Raw genomic sequence first — 21,257 nt, forward strand, 5'->3', positions numbered from 1 at the left:
GACTGAGGTCACCCAGATAAAAAAGACACCATTTGGGTCCTTGATGAGACTCTTCACTGAAGAAAGAGCCTGAACGTAGTTACTGGCAGCCTTTAAAAAGGAGGTGGAGAGGTTATCTAAATTTGAGAGGCATTGTGGGAGATGAAAAAGAGGCTCTGAGCTGGCCATTTGATTCTTGGTTTCTCCACGTCCTTGACAGGTGAGCTTGGCAAGTCACTCAAACTCATCTATCATCTATCGAAAGTGTTAATAAGCAGACAAGAACTGCTGCAAATCGTCAAAAAGATAACCTTTATAAAAATGAAGATGGACAAACGAAAAAACGCAAGTACGAGGCTTATTGGAAGTGACAGCTAGGAGGGTCGCCCTTTGATGGAAAAGCCAGGCTCTTCCAAAGCTCTAAACCCACCACGGAGCCCAGCATGCGGTCAGAATCTGCTCAATAAGCCTTCCGGGATGGATCAAGTTCCGCTTCCGCAGGCAGATTTTCGCTGTAGGCGTGAGCGCAGGACGGCCGACGCACATCAGCGTCGGACCTCCCTCCCGCGCATGCTCCAAAGAATAGGCGGAGAGCGGAAGGGCGGGGGAGTGAGGAGACGCAGCCGATCGCCGGCTCGTTCGCCCTGAAGGCCCGCGCGGGAGGCGGGGGCGCGCGCGCGCACGTTCGCGCGGCCGGCTGCGTACAGTAGTGACGGCCGCGCGGGAGCGGTCACGTGACCATAGCGGCTGCCTGTACAGTAAGGACCCAATATGGCAGCGGCGGTAGCAGTGGCAACGGCAGCAGCAGGACCGGCCGCCCCATAGACCCCCGCCCCCCCGCGCACCACCCCGCCGCTTCCTCTGCTTGGGTGCTCCTCCGGCCTGACTTCCCCTTTCTCCCACCTTTCCCGGCACCGCGGGAAAAGCATCGCAGGGCAGAGCAGGCAGGGCGGGCGGCCGGAGCCCGGACACAGGAGCCTCCCAGTCAGTTCAAGACCCGACATGAGGGAAAAGGGCCGTAGGAAGAAGGGCAGGACCTGGGCGGAGGCCGCCAAGACGGTAAGGGGGAGGGAGCGAAGGGGAAGCCCGGGAGAATTTTGTTCCCTCGCCGCCTGCCGGTCGCAGGGGAAGGGAGGTCATTGGCCCAGCGACCCGGCTGAAGGGGGCACAAAACCGCGCGGAGAGGGCGGCGGTTAGTGTCGGGGTTGTGATCCCTGTGGGAATGGAGGCGCCTAGCGGAAGAGGGTCGCCGCGGGGCTGTGGCTTTTCCTTGCGTCTGCGACGAGTCCCTTTGGTGTTTTGAAGCTGCCTTTCGGGGTCACGTCGCTCTCACCTCCACTCTGTGGTAGCTCGCGCCCCGGCATGGGGAAGTCGGTTGTGCTTGCACAGTAACCGGTTCTTCTCCCTTGTGCGGCTGAAGAGCCCCCATTGGATGCAGATAGGAGAAGGCTTGTGCGTGCACCCAGCCCCGGAAAGAAGAGAGGAGCGCTGGATCTTGGTAGAATTTACCCGCTATAGCGGACATGCCGCCTGACCCCGGGTTCCCTGCTCGTCTGGGCTCCCAGATCCAACGTGAGGTCACGAGGCTCTTGTTTTTGTTTGCTGTTGAAGCTGAAAGTGCAGGAGGTGTTTAGAAACGAAGTAACAGGTGGGACTTGTAGAATTTTTTTTTTTTCTGTTTCCGTAGAGACCTACTCTGAACAAGGCAGCAATGCATGGTGGGACGTGTAGTTTACCCGGCCTTGACTTTTCCGTAGCTAAAGTGATGGTGGGTTCACGAAGTTGTAATTAGTAGGTAAAACCATCTTTTTTCCCCCCTAATTTTTAATAAGGAGATTTAGAGGTAGGATTTAAGTGATGAGTGAGACTTTTATTGTGTTGTATGAAAAAATGAAAAGCGTGTATGTATGTAGAAATGAAACATTAGGAGATGCAGCAGAAAAGTAATAGGACATAAAACAGCAGCATGTTAGTGTTGGCAAGTGAGAAAGTGTGGAGACGTTATCTTTAACGGTGAATCATGTCAGTAATACTTGTATAATATGGAGAACCCTTCTGAATGAACCCTTTTTATATGATGTACGGTTTATTTTTTAAATGAGGTGTTTTTTTCTGATTATGAAAGTAATAAATGTAAACCGTGGGAAAACTTGGAAAATTATAGGAACGTATAACGAAGAAAATAAGAAATCACGTATTTCCCCCCTCAGCTATATTTGCTAATGTTATTTGTTATATTACCATCCAGTCTTTTTATTTCCCCACATTTGGATCCTGCTGTTTATTCAATCTTGCGCATTTTTGTAAACCTTGTGCGTTTGTTTTGTAAATTTGATGTGATAGGGTATTTGATGAGTCTTAAGCTTCTATTTCTGTTTTAGTTGGAAATGTGAAAAAGTTAGTAAATAAATAAAAGCACATTTTATTTATTGAGTGTTATCACTTAACAGTCTTTTCATAATTGTGGCTGTGCTAATAGTTTTCTTCTAAAAGATAAACCCTAGAAATTTTTTTGGTCCTGAGGAAATTGCTTCTTCACAGAAGGCTGTTACACTTTATTCTACTTGATGAATACCTCAAGGCTTTTTCTTTTTATTAAAAAGATGGCAAATTTTAATTGTAGGTAAACAGACCACAACCCTAATTATGTTAATTAAGTCTCTAGAATCTTAAGAGTACTTTTGAATTATGGTCTCTTTGGATAAAATAGTCTAATCATTAGGAGATTGTGACAAGTAGGAAAATGTTTCTTCTGCTGTTTAGATTTTCCTATAATTAACATATTTGTTCATTCATAATAAACATTTCATGCCTGGCTAGCTGTGTGAAAAATAGTATCTAAAAGATGGAAAGTCTAGTTTATTAAGTAGAATACTGAGTGAGTTCTTGAAGGGATCAGTGTATTAGCAGCTTGGTATTATTATTTGGTTCTGGCAAATGTAAGGCCTCAATCTTAGTAAAAATGAATTTTAGAAGGAGAATGGTTACACTAAAACTTTTTTTTCCCCTAGTGGGCAAAATGTAAAAAACACCCTACTCATTTTGGTTTGTTTTATCATCTGTAAAGTGAGGAATTAAACTAAACCTCAGTATTTAAAAGGTTTCCGTTTGTAGAAAGGACTATTTAGAAGTAAATGTAGAGGGAATAGATAAAAGTAAATCTTTATTTTTTCAGAATATTGAGTTCGGAAAATTAGTGATTTGACAAATGAAAGTAACTTTGACCTAAATTAAGAAATGTTTCATATATTTATAAGATCAAGAGGACTAGGAGAAGTATGTCTTAAGAAACTTATTTCATAGGCATTAAGGTCAGGTGTTCTAGGAACAGTTTGAGCAAGGAAAGAATAAAATTATTTATGAAAACAAGCAATAGCCGCTTCTTGTTTCGTTGTGTTCTTGGTACCTGCATTGTAGAGCTGTCCAGTTTTAGGGAGCACTTATTAAAATGGGGCTGTATTTCTGAGCAATAATATAGCAATAGATAAATAAAATTATATATACACACGTATGATGTGGAGGGTATGTGTGTGGATGTGAGAGCTATGGGTTGATGTAAGGTTATTATAAACAATCTGAAAAATCAAGAAAATAAAATTCATAATTACTGTAAGATAGTAAAATTATGCCAAAAGGCTGATTAAATCTAAAGTATATAGACTGGTTCCAATAACTAGGGACACCAAAGAGAGGGATAATGAGTTGAGATTCCACAGAACTTGAATGCTCATTCACTACACTGGACCATCTCCCTACTGATCTTATATTTGCCCTATATAAATACATTAGTTATAAAAATCATTACTCAAATATTTAGTTAACAGTCGCACATGTTTTGAATTTTAAGGATGGCAGTGATGGTGATGAAATGATTTGGGGTTAGATCTGTAGTATAGTGTTTGGTTCAATTTGAATAGAAAAACTTAATAGTAAGCCAGAAATCTTTTTTTTTTTTTTTAAAGATTTTTTATTTATTGGACAGAGATAGAGACAGCCAGCGAGAGCGGGAACACAAGCAGGGGGAGTGGGAGAGGAAGAAGCAGGCTCCCAGCGGAGGAGCCTGATGTGGGGCTCGATCCCACAACGCCGGGATAACGCCCTGAGCCGAAGGCAGACGCTCAACCGCTGTGCCACCCAGGCGCCCCGTAAGCCAGAAATCTTAAGAACCATTACACTGATTTTAGAATTGTGGGCAAAGTTATGCTCATTCTTTAAACAAAACCAAGCAAAAAACCCCCAAAATATGAAAACATAAAACCTCGTATCATCTAAATATTTAATGACACCCTGAGGAGTTTAGCTGTTTTAATAAAGCAGAGCTTTGGAAATAGTACAATCCTGTTGATCCTGTTTTTCTTTTGACTTTTCCCTTGTTACGGACCACAGCTAGGGAAGCATTGTCCTAAAAAGACAAGTTTGTTGTGATTTTAAGTGGAAGGGACAGAGAGGCAGACCTTAGAGATTGTACATTAGAGGTACTTTTGGATATCTTGGGAATAAGGTGGTTAGAGTATGAGAAGTGAAATAAGTATGGGTGTTACAGGTGAGGAGCGCAGCAGTGTGTCTTGTAGATCTTTAGCATGTGGTTTGTAGACTGACGAGAAGGTGTTTTTTTTTGGGGGGGCAGGATGCTATCTATATAGCTTTCCCTTAGTGGTTAATACTATTTTGAATGAACATAGATTTTTATTTTTGTCGTTTACCTAAAGTCATTTAACTTTGGGGAATAAGATGAAGGATAGAAAATTTCTGTTTAAAGGAGTAATCAGAGTCTAATTACTTTGTGTAGGAAGTATAGAAAATGAAAAGTAACTAAAAGTATAATAGGTGCGCCTGGGTGGCTCAGTTGGTTAAAGCATCTGACTCTTGATTTCACTCAGGTTATGATCTCAGGGTTGTGAGATCAAGCCTTGCGAAAGGCCCACACTAAGTTGTGAAGCCTGCTTAAGATTCTCTCCCTTTCCCTCTGCTCCAGTCTTAACTTAGAAATTTTCAGGACCCTTAATCTTTATTTTGAGTAATTTTTTTCTTAAAAATTATAAATACAGGGCTGCCTGGGTGGCTCAATCGTTAAGCAGCTGCCTTCGGCTGGGGTCATGATCCCAGGGTTCTGGGGTCGAGCCCCACATTGAGCCCCACAACGGGCTCCTAGCTCAGCGGGGAGCCTGCTTCTCCCTCTCCCTCTGCCTGCCGCTCTCTGTTCATGTGCGCGTGCGCTCTCTCTCTCTCTCTCTGTCAAATAAACAAATAAAATCTTAAAAAAAAAAATAACTGGGGCACCTGGATGGCTACCTTCCACTTGGGTCATGATCCCAGGGTCCTGGGATTGAGCCCCACGTCAGGGCTTCCTGCTCTGCTGTGAGCCTGCTTCTACTCATCCCCCGCTTGTCCTCTCTAGCTCTCTCTCTCTCTCAAATAAATAAAGAAAATCCTTAAAAAAATAAAAATAAATTATAAATACAAATACAGACTTAAAAGCCAGGCCTGGTTATGTCCCTTTGGATATATATTGACCAGTCCAGAGTCATTTTTAGTCTGTATTTGTATTGTATTTGTAGTTGTATTAAAAATCTCCAGGAGAGAGCATGTGTTTTGGAAAAACATAATACATCTATTGCATTTATTTATTTATTTATTTATTTATTTATTTATTTATTTATTTATTAAAGATTTTATTCATTTGACAGACAGCCAGCGAGAGAGGGAACACAGGGGGAGTGGGAGAGGAAGCAGGCTCCCAGCCTAGGTGCCCTATGCGGGACTCGATCCCAGGACTCTGGGATCAAGCCCTGAGCCGAAGGCAGACGCTTAACGACTGAGCCACTCAGGCGCCCCTATTGCTTTTATAATACAGACTATGGAAGGTAAAACTGGGCAAAATCTTGGTTTGTGGAATACATAGAAAATAGAATGAGAAAGCATTGGGATCATGGGTTAAAAATTGAGAAACTGCTCTGATCCATAATTTTCAAAATACTAACTGCATATTTATATTTATTATTCCAGCTTTATTGGGGTTTAATTGACATAAAATTGTAAGATACTTGATACATTCATGAAATTGCTATTTGCAAGTCTGTTTGTGCTAGGTGATTTGACGTAACACTTTTCACTTGACTGATCCTCCTTCTTGCCATAACATTAAAATTACCCTGTCTTTGCTTCTTGAATTTTGTATTATTTTCATTTCACCCTTATTTCTGTCCTGTTTTTATGTGCCTGCTTTAAAAGCCCACAAACTAACTAGTTGAACGAAAAATCAAAATCTTTTTTGAACACATAAATTAAAAATTTCTATGAAACATACTGCTGCTACTGCATCTCCTAGAATTCCGACAGGAGCTGAGAAAATAGCATCCCATTTGCAGAATTCTTGCTATTTCCTCCTCTACAGATTCTGTCTTCTCTTAAAAGGCTGTGCAGTTTTGCTGTTGGTGAAATTTTGCTGTCGGTGTTTTCACTACAAAAGCTGTTTGGAAGGAGACCACCGTGTGGAAGATAAAACTACAGGGAACTGAGTAGTATGGTTTGTTAAAACCTGCCTTGTCTTTTTTACCAGAGACCTCTGAATGCCCCTCTAGTTCTATAGTCTTTCCTTCCATGTTGCAGAGACCATCCTCATAGTTTATAGTAGTGTGCAATTTAGTATTTTTCTTTTTCTTTTTCTTTTTTTTTAAAGATTTTATTTTTAAGTCATCTCTGCACCCAACGTGAGGCTTGAACTCAGAACCCTGAGATCAAGAATCATATGCTCCACTGACAGCAGGTCGCGCACCCCTTTAGTACTTTTAGTACAGTTTGATTTATCACGTTTGTAATGTTGTTTAAAAGGTTATTGGATATACTAAATTTTACAAGAGATATCCTAAATTTTAGAACTCTTCAAATATGACTTAAAAACAATAGTATTACTTGCTTTGAGTTTCTATTGAAGTTATATAGGCTCATTCTTAGAAAAAGATGGAACAGAAAAGTGTAAAGAGTTAATCCTTGATTAATGAAAATGGGAGTAAGTGAAAGTCTGCATACTGAAGTAATTGCAAATGGAGTTACCATACTGAAATTATGGTTGGTAGTTCAAATATAGCTTTCTGGACTTTTAACCCTGTATGTGGAGATAATACATAAATGTGTGTATACCTATTTATATTTTATATACAGTTCTGCAACTTGTTTTTTAGTTATGAATATCATGGATGCCCTTTTTTTTTTTTTTTAAAGATTTTATTTATTCATTTGATACAGAGAGAGAGAGAGCGTGCCTGCGAGCGTGGGTGCGCGTGAGCACAAGCAGGGGGCGTGGCAGGGAGAGGGAGAAGCAGGCGCCCTGCTGAGCAGAGAGCACCATGTGAGGCTTGATCCCAACACCCTGGGATCATGACCTGAGCTGAAGGCAGCTGTTTAACTGACTGAGCCATCCAGCTCCCTATCATGGATGCCTTTTAATGTCATGACTTAACATATCTGCCTCATCACTTTAATGTTTTCTTAATAGTCCACTGTTTTTAGATGTACCATCATTTAAAAAAAATTGGTCCTTGAGTTTTTGACGTGTAGGCCATTTATAGGTTTTTTCCTTCAGTACTTAAGTATCTGCATGTGGGCAAATATGTATGTATGCATGTACATTGCGTGTGTGTGTGCACGTGCATTTGTGTGAATGGAATAGTTAAAGAGTTTGTAAACTTGAGTTTGTGCCAATTTATATTCCCCTCCAAAATTTTGAAGGTTACTGGTTTTTTCCTACTTTTCTCTTTTCCAAGGAATTTATCAGTCTTTACTCTTTGCTACTTTGATTTACATTTCTTTTGTTCAGTAGAACCTAGTGGAAATGTTCTATATCTGTACTGTGCAACACAGTAGCTGCTAGTCATATGAGGCCATTGAGCACTTCAAATGTGGCTAATGTGAGTAAGGAACTGAATTTTGAATTTTTCTTAAAAAACATTGTATTTATTTATTAGAGGGAGAGAGAGCACGGACGCACAACTAGGCAGAGGGGCAGGCATAGGGAGAGGGAGAAGTAGGCTCCCCCATAAGTGGAGGGTCTGACACAGGACTCAATCCCAGGACCCTGGGATCATGACCTGAGCCAGCGGCAGAGGCTTAACTGACTGAGTCACCCAGGTGCCCCTGAATATTTTTTTTAATAAAGATTTTATTTATTTATTTGAGAGAATCCTCACAAGGTAGCTTGAGCAGTGGCAGGGGTTGGGGGGAGAGGGAGAAGCAGACTGCTTGCTGAGCAGGGAGCCTGATGATTCAGTGATGTGGGGTTTCAACCCAGGACTCTGGGATCATGACTGGAGCTGAAAGCAGACACTTAATGGATTGAGCCACCCAGGAGCCCCTGAATTTTCAATTTTGTTTAATTTTAATTTAAGTTTAAATAGCCTCATTTGTTTAATGGCTGCCATTATTGGACATTGCAATTATAAAGTCACTTCCTATACTTATTGACTCTCTGGATGTTTTTCAGTAAACTTGTCTGTTCAGATCTTTTACCTTTTGTTTTTCTTCCTGGTCTTTAAGGAAGTAGTTTTTTTGTCATACGTGTTCTCTCGATTCCATTTTTGTTTCTTGATTTGACTGATACAGGCTTTTTTTTTTCCTGTCCAGATATTTTTAATTGTAATGTAAACAGATTTGTCAGTCTTTACTGTTTGTGCTTTTCTAGGTTTTGAGTTGTTTTCCCCACTTAAAGATTGTAAATTGAGTATACTTTTTTTTAAAAAAAAAGATTTATTTGTGAAAGCCGATGAGCAGGGGGAGGGGGCAGAGGGCAAGGGAGAGAGAGAACCTCAAGCAGACTCCCTGCACGGGCAGAGCCCAATGGGACTCTATCCCAGGACTCTGAGACCATGATCTGAGCTGAAATCAAGAGTTTGCAGTTCAACTGACTGAGCCACCCAGGCACCCCAAATTGAGTGTAAATTTTAAAAAATGTTAGATTCAAAGGCATATCTTCCTTTTTTTTTTTTTTTTTTTTAAGATTTTTATTTATTTGTTTGACAGAGAGAGACAGCCAGTGAGAGAGGGAACACAAGCAGGGGGAGTGGGAGAGGAAGAAGCAGGCTCCCAGCAGAGCAGGGATCCGAATGCAGGGCTGATCCCACTGGGACCACGCCCCGAGCCAAAGGCAGCCGCTTAAGGACTGAGCCACCCAGGCACCCCAAAGGCATATCTTCAATAAAATACATGTTTTATTGTGAACAAATAAGAGGAATTCAGTTTATATTTTAGTAAGACTGCTGGTGGAAGACAGACTTTTTTTTTTTTAATGTGTGCTCCATGCCCAGTGTGGGGCTTGAAATCATGACCCTGGGAATAAGAGTTGAATGCTCTACCACTTAAGCCAGCCAGATGCCCCTAAAGGCAAGACTTTTACCTGTTTTTATCTGCAGAGCTTAACTCACTTTATTGCACGAGTGCTAAGTCTTTTTTTTTTTTCCACCTTTTTTTATTGGAGATAAAAAAGAAGACCCCGTTCTTTCAGGAGAGCACAATTTGAATAAAGTTAGTCAACTATAATCAGTATTGTTAGCTAGGAAAACTGTTCAGGTATCTCTTGTTCTGAGAAAAATGATTCCAAGATACACCAGGGTATCCAAAGACCCTTTTGAGTTATGGTTGGACATGGGGAATTTTCTTTTCTTTTAAAAATTTATTTTAGAGCAAGCACATGGACATGGGTTGGGGGGGTGCAAAGGAGAGGGAAAGAGAGAATCTTAAACAGGCTTCCCGCTGAGCGTGGAGCCCCACGTGGGGCTTGATCCCATGACCCTAAGATCACCCTGAAATTACTACCTGAGCCAAAATCAAGAGTTGGGCTCTTAACCTACTGAGCTCCCAAGGCACCCCTTGACGTTGGGAAATTTCTGTGATGATTCTTACTTCTGACCTTGCTTAACAAAGCTAAAATTGGTTAATGGTAAACGCGCATGTACTTAGTACTAGGCATCAGGGAACACTTATAAAATCTTATAGTGTCTTTTGAGTAATTTGATCCATCTTTTGGTAAAAATCATGTGAAGACTTTTCATTTGAACATTCTTTGGCTGCTGACATTTAAAATTTGATACTTCCTTTAGAATTGACTGTCACTGGAGTTCACAGCTTGGGATGGCCCAAATCATCTTGAATCTTTAACCCACTGATACCTGAATTATTTAGTAGCTGGTTTAGCTATATTCAGTTTCAAATAAAGTGCTTAATGGTGTTAGTGACTGACTTCTAAATAGTAACATAAAAATTTTAATGTGTTCCTGTTGATTTATAGAGATTAGTATACATTTGATTTGAGTGGTTTAGACAATTTTTAAAAAGGATTTATTTAGGGGTGCCTGGGTGGCTCAGTTGATTAAGCGTCTGCCTTCAGCTCAGGTCATGATCCTGGGGTCCTGGGATTGAGCCCCACATCAGGCTCCCTGCTCTGTGGGAAGCCTACTTCTCCCTCCTCCTCTGCCTGCTTCTCCCTATGCTTGTGCTCTCTCTGCCAAATAAATAAAATCTTAAAAAAAAAAACCCCAGCGCTCAAATATTAAAGTAAGAATTATCTGGGGAGCTTGTTATAATGCATATTTAAAAAAATTTTTATTTTTAAGTAATCACACAATGTGGAGCTCGAACTCACAATCCTTAGTTTGGATCACATGCCCTACAGACTGAGACAGCCAGGTGTCCCATATAATGGATTTTTATTAAGTAGGTCTGCAGTGTAGCTAGAGATTTTGCATTTCTTTCTTTCTTTTTCCTAAGATTTTATGCATTTATTTATTTGAGAAAGCAAGCACATGGTGGGGAGGGGGAGGAGCAGAGGGAGCAGGACAAGTAGACTATGCGCTCAGTGCAGAGCCCGGTGCAGGGCTCAGTCTCACAACCCGAGCTGGAACCAAGAGTCGGGACGCACAACCTACTGAGCCACCTAGGCACCCCCCAGAGATTCTGCATTTCTAACAAGTTCCCAGGCGATGCAGGTACTTTGGTCTAAGGACCAGATTTGGAGTTATAGGGATTTACACTATGCTTTCTCAATTTTCCTGATGTTAAAATAGAGATAATAATAGAATTTACCATTTGGGGTGTTAGGTGATCAGGTTAGAATGTCTGAAAAGTTCCTTGTATAATCCCTAGTATAAGTACTATTTGTTGATGTTACTGGAAAGTTAATAAATACATATTTTTTATTTTATGTTTTTTGAATGGGAAAATGAAATACTGTGAAGTTACTTCTTAGCAAATAAGCACAGGTTTGAGACTATTGTAATGAAAAGCCAGTTTAACCTCAGGGACCCCATTCGCCCCCCGTTTCCCAAGGTGAATGAGACACAGAGTGAAACTAGCTTTGAACAACTTTGGGAACTGACTGAAAGATCCATCTCTTGCTTCAGGAGATTCTGCACAAAATCCCACTCTTGACTTAGACACTGTGAACTGCCTATGGAGAGGGCCATGTGGCAAGGAGTGGCAGGCAGCCTCCAGGAGCTGAGTGACTCCTGGCCAAGAGCCAGCAAGGAAACAGAAAGAGACTTGAAACCTGCCAACAAGTAAGCTTGTTAGTAGGCTTGGAAAAGAACCCAAAGCCTCAGATGAGTTCACAGTCCCAGCTGATACTTTGATTTCAGCCTAGTGAGACCCTAAGTGGAAGACTCAGTTAATCCATGCTCAGAACCTGACAACATAGAAACAGAGATAGGGTCGCCTGGCTGGCTCAGTCAGAAGAGCTTTTGACTGTTGATCTCAGGGACCTGTGTTTGAGCCTCACATGGGGTGTAGAGATTACTAAAAAAAATAAACTTAAAAAAACTGAGATAAATTTGTTTTAACCTAAGTTTCATAATTATTTATAAATAAGCACAAAATAAATTTGTGTTATAGAGGCCATATAATAGCAAACTAGTAGTAATACTAAAATTTGGTGGAGAGGGGAGCATGGCAGGGTTGGTCTCAGAATATTTTGCCTGGGTATTAAGGGATGATGGATAAAACAGATGAATATGAGTAAGGGCATTTTAAGCAGAGGGAAGAGCTGAAAAGAGGAAAAGAATTAAAAAATGTAGGGAATGTTTGATGCATGGCTAATTTACCTGTGAGTATTGTAAAGTATAGTGAAAGATACGGCCAGAAAAGGTAGGTTGGGGCTAAAATGTGGAGAGCTGTAGAAGTTGGGCCGACAACTATTTTTATTCTAGGAGCCATAGAGCGTTTTTATGTAGGAGATAACATCACATCTGTATTTGAGCAGTTTGGGTCATTTGTGGGATTTATTGTAGAGAGGTTATGAGGGTGAGAGTAGGGCTCTCTTGAATTAAACGGGTAGGAGGTATACATTTTCTATATATCATTCAGAATTTTTTCTCATTTTATATCTGGTATACCTACACCTATCCCATTTACAGCTCTCCAACAGAAGCCTTTTTTTTTTTTTTTTTTAAATAAAGATTCTACGTATTTATTTGATGGAGAGAGAGGGGAAACACAAGCAGGGGGAGTCGGAGAGGGAGAAGCAGGCTTCTTGCTGAGCAGGGAGCTCGATGTGGGGCTTGATCCCAGAACCCTGGGATCATGACCTGAGCCGAAGGCAGCCGCTTAAATGACTGAGCCACCCAGGTGCCCCTCCAGTAGAAGCCTTTACTGAAGTTCTGCTAGTCTTCTGAAGTTTTCACACGTACAGGAGGTTGTGGAATGCTGTTGAGCACAACAAAATGTTACTATTTTTAAGATGAAAAAAGAAAGCAAAACTTTCCCAGTTATTCTAGCTCATGTTGATTTTTCTTATTTCTGAATTCCTGAATGACTGTTCTTTCCATACTACTGTCCTCTGTACCTGGTCTTCAGGTTCGGGCAGGTGGTAGAATCAATCAGGGCTGTGTGTTGCACAGCTCCAAGAAGGAGCCATTTGTACTGTATTTTATGTGACTACTACTACCTGGAGTCAGATACCGCGGTAGCTCTGGGATGCATGATGCTCTTTGTGAAAACACCATTAAATATTGATTATTTCCCATTTTTTCATTTAGTACTGGATTTGCTTCATACGTATTTCCCAGGTTTGTTTTCTAGTTGACAAGAGGTAGCAAGTGACGCAGATTTAATGAAAATGATTGTTTAACTTTCTGTGGACCTCCCACCAGGAATTTGTAGATTATTTAAAGGGGTTTTGAAAGTTGTCTATGACGAATATATAAGTCTTATGCTTTAAAGCTAATCTTAAAAGTTGTCTGAGCATGTTTGTGATTTGAATTGTCTGTGCCTCGAAACCCTGTAATTTGTAAATGGCTTCACTCTACTTTGTATCATTTTTAGATATTTTCTTACTCTTTATTTAATCAAACATTTTTGTCAGTCTTTTTTCTTATTAATGATCAAGGTGAAGTTTGATGTTTTATAAATTTTACTTCACTTTATTGTTTATGAACCTTGGTTCAGAGTTAGGATTACTGTATTTTTCACTCTGTTGAGATTTGCTTATTATTGAAGAATAATTAACATACCATATTGTATTAGTTTCAGTTGTACAACACAGTGATTCAATATTTATATACATTATGAAATGTATATAATTTGTCATCAAAGTTTTTACAGTATCATTGACTGTATGCCCTATGCTGTACATTATATCCCTGTGTCTTACTTTACAACTGGAAGATTGTACCTCTTTTCTTTTCTTTTTTTTTTTTTAAGATTTTATTTAGGGGTGCCTGGGTGGCTCAGTCGTTAGGTGTCTGCCTTCGGCTCAGGTCATGATCCCAGGGTCCTGGGATTGAGCCCCTCGTTGGGCTCCTTGCTCAGCGGGGAGCCGCCTCCTCTCTCTCCAGTTCCCCCTGCTTGTGTTCCCTCTCTCACTGTCTCTGTCAAATAAATAAAAATATTATAAAAAAAAGATTTTATTTATTCATTTGACAGAGAGAGAGTAAGCACAAGTAGGGGGAGCAGCAGACAGAGGGAGAGGGAGAAGCAGGCTCCCCGCCAAACAGGGAGCTGGATGCAGGGCTCGATCCCAGGACCCTAGGATCCTGACCTGAGCTGAAGGCAGACATTTGATGACTGAGCCACCGAGGTGCCCCAAGATTGTACCTCTTAATCCCCTTCACCTATTTGGTCCATCCCCCACTCCCCTCTCTTCTTGCAACCATCAGTTTGTCATCTATATCTATGGGTTTTTTTTTTTTTTTTTTAAGATTTTATTTATTTATTTGACAGAGCCAGCCAGCGAGAGAGGGAACACAAGCAGGGGGAGTGGGAGAGGAAGAAGCAGGCTCCCAGTGGAGCAGGGAGCCCGATGCAGGGCTCTATCCCAGGACCCTGGGATCACGCCCTGGGCCGAGGTCAGATGCTTAACGACTGAGCCACCCAGGCGCCCCTCTGGGTTTGTTTCTTCTTGTTCTGTTGGTTGGGAAATCATACGGTGTTTGACTTCACTTAGCATAATACCGTTTAAGTCCATCCATGTTGAAATATAAAATAAATATATTTTTGTTATAGTAATATGTCACAGGTTGCCTTAGTTTTGCAAAAGTTTCATGAATTATTTAGATTATGGAAATAATATTAACTTGGAAAAAATGCTTATTCTACTGTTTGACACAATGTAAACATTTTGGGATATTTCCTTCTAGTCTTTGATACTTTTTTTTTTCTGTGTGGTCGTAATTAGTCTCTCAGTTTCTATTCTGCTTTTTCATGTTAAAAAATACTTTTATGTGTTATTTTGTGGTGTTGCTAATATTAACCCTTTTTTATCGCTGAAGAATATTCCATTATGTGGTTATGGCATAAATGCTCAACAGTATTTAAAATAGAAAACTTAAAATGGCCACTTTAATGCTGTAGTGACTATCTTATTTTCTACTTACACATAGCTGTGGTACCTCACTCCAGTATTTTGATTTAGAAGTTTATTTTAAAAATTACCATATAGTAAAAAATTGACCTTTTTGTTACACGGTTGTGTTGAATTTAACACATGCAACCACCACCACAACCACAACAGTCAGTTACAAGCCAGGAAACTCTTGTCTTGCTTTCCTGCTGTAGTTACCCTCTACTTGTCCATAACACTTGGCAACTACTGATACGTTCTTCATTACTAGTTTTGTCTTTCTGAGAATGTTATAAATGGTATCGTATAGCATATGACCTTTTGAGACTGGTTTCTTTAATTCACTTTAATGCCTTTGAGATTCATCTATGTTGTTTTGTGTATTAATAGTTCATTCCTTTTTCTTGCTGAGTGGTATTTCATTGTGCTAATGTATAATGGCTTATCCATTCACTGTTCAGGAGTTTATGGGTTGTTTCTGTTTTTGGCAAAGAAGGGAGTTGCAGTAAATATTTGTGGGCAGATTCTCTTTCGAACATTAAGTTTTCATTTTTCTAGGGTAAATACCCAGAAGTGGGATTGCTGTATGATTGGTAAGTGTATGTCTGTCTTTGTGAGAAACTGGGAAACTTTCAGAGTGGCTATATCCTTTTGCATTCCCACCAGCAGTCTATTTGAAATGCAGTTGCTCTTCATCCTTGCTAGCGCTTGGTACTGCCAGCATTGATTTTAGTCATTCTTTTTTTTTTTTTTTTTAGATTTTATTTATTTATTTGAGAGAGAGAGAGAACATGAGCAGGGGGAGAGGCAGCGGGTAGAGGGAAAAGCAGACCCAGACACCCCCCCCCCCCCAGCAGGTAGCCTGATGCTGCAAATGGTCCCAGGACCCTGACAGCCAAAGGCAGATGCTTAACCCGCTGAGCCACCCAGGCGCCCCATTTTAGCCATTCTAATATGTGTGTAGTGGTAAATCATTGTGGTTTTGATTTCCCTATGGCTTATGTTGTTGAGCATCTTTTCTTTTTCTTTCTTTCTTTCTTTTTTTTTTTTTAAACTGAACTAAGTGTCTTTATTGGGGAAAGCCAGGATTACAAGGGACGACTTCAGAGTTGGCACTGGGGCCCTTTCTCCTGCCAGAGATGGGCACAACATTGACAAAGCGCCGGTTGTACTGCATCCGCCACTTGGCTCAGCCCGTCTTCTTTTTCTCCTGTTTGGCTACCTTAGGAGTCTGCCCTCTTACTTTCCCAGCACGGGCCAGGGAACCATGGACTTTACCTCCAAGCGTGAGGCCGGTTACTTCCAGGGTGGTCAGAGCCTCTCCGTCACACTGACCCACAGTAGCCTCATCCTCTAGAGGCATGGCTGCCGGGAACACGACTTGATCTTGTGGAGCAGTGCCCTCCGGTGAAGCTATATGAGCCTTGATCTGGGCGACTGTCTCCTGCCCAGTCACCTTATGGGTGTGTAGCTCCTGGGCGCCGATAGAGAACTGCATGTTGGAGACAGAACTGCGGCCACTGCAGCTGCTGCTGCAAAGATGGAGTCACAGAAGAGGAGGGAGCAAGGGTGCTGTGTCCTTACCGCCAACTGTGTGCCACGTCACTCTGGAGCGTCTTTCTTCGTGCTTATTTTCCAGCTGTATGTCGTCTTTGGTGAAATGTCTGCTCAAGTCATCTGCCCACTGTTTAACTGGGTTGTTTATTGTTCTGCTGATGGAATTTGAGAATTCTCTATGTATTCTGGGTACAAATCCTTTTTTTTTTTTTTTTAAAGATTTATTTATTTGACAGAGAGAGACAGACAGCGAGAGAGGGAACACCAGCAGGGGGAGTGGGAGAGGAAGAAGCAGGCTCCCAGTGGAAGAGCCTGATGTGGGGCTTGATCCCAGAACGCCAGGATCACGCCCTGAGCCGAAGGCAGACGCTTAACGACTGCGCCACCCAGGCGCCCCCTGGGTACAAATCCTTTCCTGGATATGATTTGCAGATACTTTTTTTCTCATTATAGGGGAAAGCATTCTGTCTTTGATCGTTAAGTGTACTAACTGTAGGTTTTTTGTGAACACTTATTATCAGGTTGAGGAAGCTCCTATATAGATACAGATATAGATATAAATATAGATATAGATATAGATATTTGTTTGTTTATTTTTAAGAGTTTATTTATTTGATAGCACAAGCAGGGAGCCAGCCTGATGTGTGGCTCAATCCCAGGACCCTGGGATCATGACCTGAGCTGAAGACAGACACTTAACTGACTGAGCCACCTAGGTGCCCTGTAGTTTTTATTTCTAGAGAGAGAGCATGAGCAAGTCTGGTAGGGTGGGAGACAGAGCGAGAGGGGGAGAGAGTCTTAAGCAGGCTGCATGCTGGGTGTGGATCCTGATGCAGGGCTTGATCTCACGACCCTAAGATCATGACCTGAGCTGCAGTCAAGAGTTGGAAGCTTAACGGACTGAGCCACCCAGGCGCTCCCTAAAGTTTACTAACACCGAAATCAATACTCATGACATTTTTCTGGTCATTCATGGACATGTACAGTGTGACAAAAATTTGATTCACCTGATGCGTATATTCCCACCTGAGGTCCCTGCTCTGCCTTTTCTTATCAGATACATCATTTGAAATATTTTCTCCATTCTGTGGGTTGTTTTTTCACTGTTTTTGTTTTTTGTTTGTTTGTTTTAAAGACCTGTTTTTTTATTTATTTATTTATTTATATATTTTTTAAAGACCTGTTTTTAAATTATCTCTCTACCCAGCATGGGGCTTGAACTCACAGTCCCAAGGTCAGTAGTCTCATGCTCCCACCACCTGAGCCAGCCAGGCACCCCTATTTTTTCACTTTCTTGATATCTCCTTTGGCATACAAAAACTTAAATTTTGAGTAAAGGTCCCCCCCCCCATCATTAGATAATTTGTTTTTCTGTTTTCATGTTCACTTCCTCTTTTGCTATTGATTCATTCAGTGAGGTGTTTTTTTTGTTTGTTTTGGTTATTTTTCAGTTCTAAAATTTCCATTTGGTTCTTCTTTATATTCCACTTTGTATCTTCCTCTTCCTTCAAGAGTGTTTACCTTTACTTGGAACATTTTATAATAATTGCTTTTAAGTCTGTGAAACATTTCCCCTATCAGGGTTATTTTGTTGCTTCTATTTCTTGATTTTCTTTCCCAAGCAAGTTGAGGTTTTCCTGGGTTTTGCTATACCAAATAAATTTAGATTGTAATTGGTACTCTGTGTCTTGTTTAAATTTTATGGAGAATGTTAATAGTTTTGTTTTAGCAAACAGTTGACTGAATTGTGTTTAGGCTTCAAGTTTTGACCAGCCTTCTGTGGGTTGTTGTTTAAATGCCAGTTAACTCTTCAGGGACTTTTGACTGCTATTTGGATTTGTCCTTTGTGTGAACCATCATAGTATCTGGGATTTGGGTAGTGGTCTTCCCTGTGGGTTGTGAAACTACAGCCTGTGGGCCAGATCCAGTTCACTGCCTATTTTTTTTTATTTTTTATTTTATTTTATTTTTTTTTACACTGACTATTTCTATAAATGAGATTTTATTGGAACACAGCCATGCCCACTTGTTTGTATTTTTTGTGGATGCTTTCTCACTTTAGTAGTCACAGTTGAACAGTTGCGATGGAGACTGTTGGGCCCACAAAACCTAAAGTATTTACTATTTGGCCCTTTATAGAAAAGTTTTACTGTCCCCAGTCTATCCTATAGTTCATTCTCAAAGTTTGTCTATACTGTTTTAGTATCCAGTCCACTATGCACAGCTCAGGTGTTAGCTGAGGAGTTCATACACAATTTTAAGAGGTCACTTTCCTGAGTTCTTTTGTCTGATTCTGTGGGACTCCCATTTTTCATCTTTGGCCAGAAATTTTCTTTATTCCACTCTGTGTTTTTCCTACACATGTGTCCCTCTTGGGTCAAGCAGCAGGAGACAAGAGAGGTTAAAAGAGCAATGGGGTTTTGTCTCATTGTCTTGGTACTGTAACTCCTCTGATATGGTGGGAAAGGTTTCCCTCCTTTGAGAGTTTTAGGCACCTACTTGACTCTGTTATTGTTGTTGCCACAGAATTACTTGGGTTTGATGTATGAGAGAACAAGGAAAATTAAAAGTAAGAAAGAAAATGGGGAAATTCTTGCTTTGTTGCTGTGCATTAGGAGACTCCTATCCTAATGGAACTGTCTACACTGATGCCCATCCGTTTCCAGGTTTTGGGCTATGGTGAGATCGAATTGAGAGATACTAGAGGGGGAAATTTGTTAAACTCATTGCTAGTTGGTGGTATTTTGAATTCTGGTCTTTTCCAATCTGTCTGCTACCATAAACTTCATTGGATTTGATTTGTTAATATTTTGTTAAGGATTTTTGTATCTGTGTTAATGAGAGATATTGATCTGTAGGGTTTTTTTTTCCCCTTCTGGTTTTGGTATTAGGGTATTGCTGGCCTCAGAATGAGTTAGGAAGTTACTCCTTCTGCTTCTGTCTTCTGGAAAGGATTGTAGAGAATTGGTATAATTTCTGCCTTAAATGCTTGGTAGGGGGGCACCTTGGTGGCTCAGTCATTAAGCATCTGCCTTCATCTCAGGGCGTGATCCCGGAGTTCTGGGATCGAGCCCTACGTCAGGCTCTTCTGCTGGGAGCCTGCTTCTTCCTCTCCCACTCCCCCTGCTTGTGTTCCCTCTCTCGCTGGCTGTTTCTCTCTCTGTCAAATAAATCAAATAAATCTTCAAAAAAATGCTTGGTGGGGTGTCTGGATGGCGCAGTTAGTTAAACGCTGACTCTTGGTTTCGGCTCAGGTTTTGATCTCAGGGCCGTGAGATGAAGTGCCTTGTCCAGCTAGTTGCTGGGAACAGAGTCTGCTTGAGATTCTCTCTCTCCCTCTCCCCCTCCTGCTCTCTCTCAAATAAATAAATAAATAAATAAATCTTAAAAAAAAAATGTTCAGTAGAATCCACCAGTGAACCAATGTGGGCCGGGTGTTTTCTGTTTTGGAAGGTTACTAGTTATTTATTCTATTTCTTTAAAAGATACAGGCCTATTCAGGTTGTCTTTTTCTTCTTGTTGTATTTTGACAGATTATGCCTTTCAAGGAATTGGTCAGTTTCATCTAGGTTATCAAATTTGTGGGCATTGAATTGTTCAGTGTTCTTTTTTTTTTTTTTTTTAAAGATTTTATTTATTTATTTGACAGAGATAGAGACAGCTAGTGAGAGAGGGAACACAAGCAGGGGGAGTGGGAGAGGAAGAAGCAGGCTCCCAGCGGAAGAGCCTGATGTGGGGCTCGATCCCAGAACGCCGGGATCACGCCCTGAGCCGAAGGCAGACGCTTAACGACTGAGCCACCCAGGCGCCCCTGTTCAGTGTTCTTTTATTATGCTTTCAGTGTCCATGGGATCTGTAACGATGTAATGATGTCCTCGCTTTCACTTATGATACTAGTAATTTGTCTTCTTTTTTTCTTAGTCTTAAGTTTATTGATTTATTGATTTTTCAGAGGACCAGCTTTTGGTTTTACTGATTTTCTCTATGATTTCCTGTTTTAAGTCATAGTTTATTGCTCTGATTTTTGTTACTTCCTTTCTTTTTTCTTTTTTTGAATATTTTATTTATTTATTAAAAGATTTTATTTACTTATTTGTCAGAGAGAGCGAGCAGAAGCAGGGGGAGTGGCAGTCAGGGCAGGGAGAAGCAGGCTTCCTGCTGAGGAAGGAGCCCAATATGGGACCTGGGATCATGACCTGAGCAGAAAGCAGATGCTTAACTGATTGAGCCACCCAGGCATCCCACATTTTATATATTTATTTATTTGAGAGAGAGAGAGAGAGAGAGCAAGAGCATGAGCAGGGTGTTGGGGAGAGGCAGAGGAAGAGGGACAAGCAGACTCCCTGCCCAGCAGGGAGCCCGACTTGGGGCTCGATCCCAGACTCTGGGATCATGACCTGTGCCAAAGGCAGACACTTAACCAACTGAGCCACCCATGCACCCCTCATTTCTATTATTTCTTCTACTTAAATTTGAATTTACTTTGCTCTTTTTCTAGTTTCCTAAGGTAGAAGCTTAGATTATTAATTTTGGATCTTTTTTTTCCTGATGTATGAATGTATGCATTCAGTGCTGTAAATTTCTAAGCACTGCTTTTCCTGCATTTTGAAATTTTGATTACTTGTATTTGCATTTTCATTTAGTTCATAATACTTTAAAATTTCTTTTGAGATTTCATCTTTAGTCTGTGTATTATTTAAAAGTGTGGTGTTTAATCTCCATGTATTTTGGGACTCTAGTTGTCTTTTTTTCTTTTTTTAATGGCTGTGTGTGTGTGTTTTATTTTTTAATTTTTTAAGTTTTATTTTTTAATTTTTTAAGTGAGCTCTAGGCCCAACATGGGGCTTGAGCTTACAACCCCAAGATCAAGATTTACATATTCTACTAACTGTGCCATCCA

At 40.8% G+C, this 21,257-nt stretch overlaps 1 protein-coding gene and 1 pseudogene across 3 annotated transcripts in view; one reads left to right on the top strand and one right to left on the bottom strand.

The window, feature by feature from the left end:
* Positions 1–598: 598 nt before the first annotated feature.
* The window catches only part of ASXL2 (ASXL transcriptional regulator 2), a 125,573-nt gene continuing 104,914 nt past the window's right edge, over positions 599–21,257 (top strand). The window contains exon 1 of one of the 3 annotated variants that reach the window (XM_045809262.2): positions 599–1,038. In XM_045809262.2, the coding sequence (XP_045665218.2) occupies positions 982–1,038 (57 nt within the window). In that variant the 5' untranslated portion in view covers positions 599–981. The other 2 variants (XM_087863799.1, XM_087863798.1) reach the window with 2 other exon arrangements.
* On the bottom strand, positions 15,870–16,298 carry LOC148109720 (ubiquitin-like FUBI-ribosomal protein eS30 fusion protein pseudogene; annotated as a pseudogene).

The sequence above is a fragment of the Ursus americanus genome, chromosome 7 (genome assembly GCF_024610735.1).
Source record: "Ursus americanus isolate L20-20 chromosome 7, mUrsAme1.1.p, whole genome shotgun sequence".
In the NCBI taxonomy this organism is placed as follows: Eukaryota; Metazoa; Chordata; class Mammalia; order Carnivora; family Ursidae; genus Ursus; species Ursus americanus.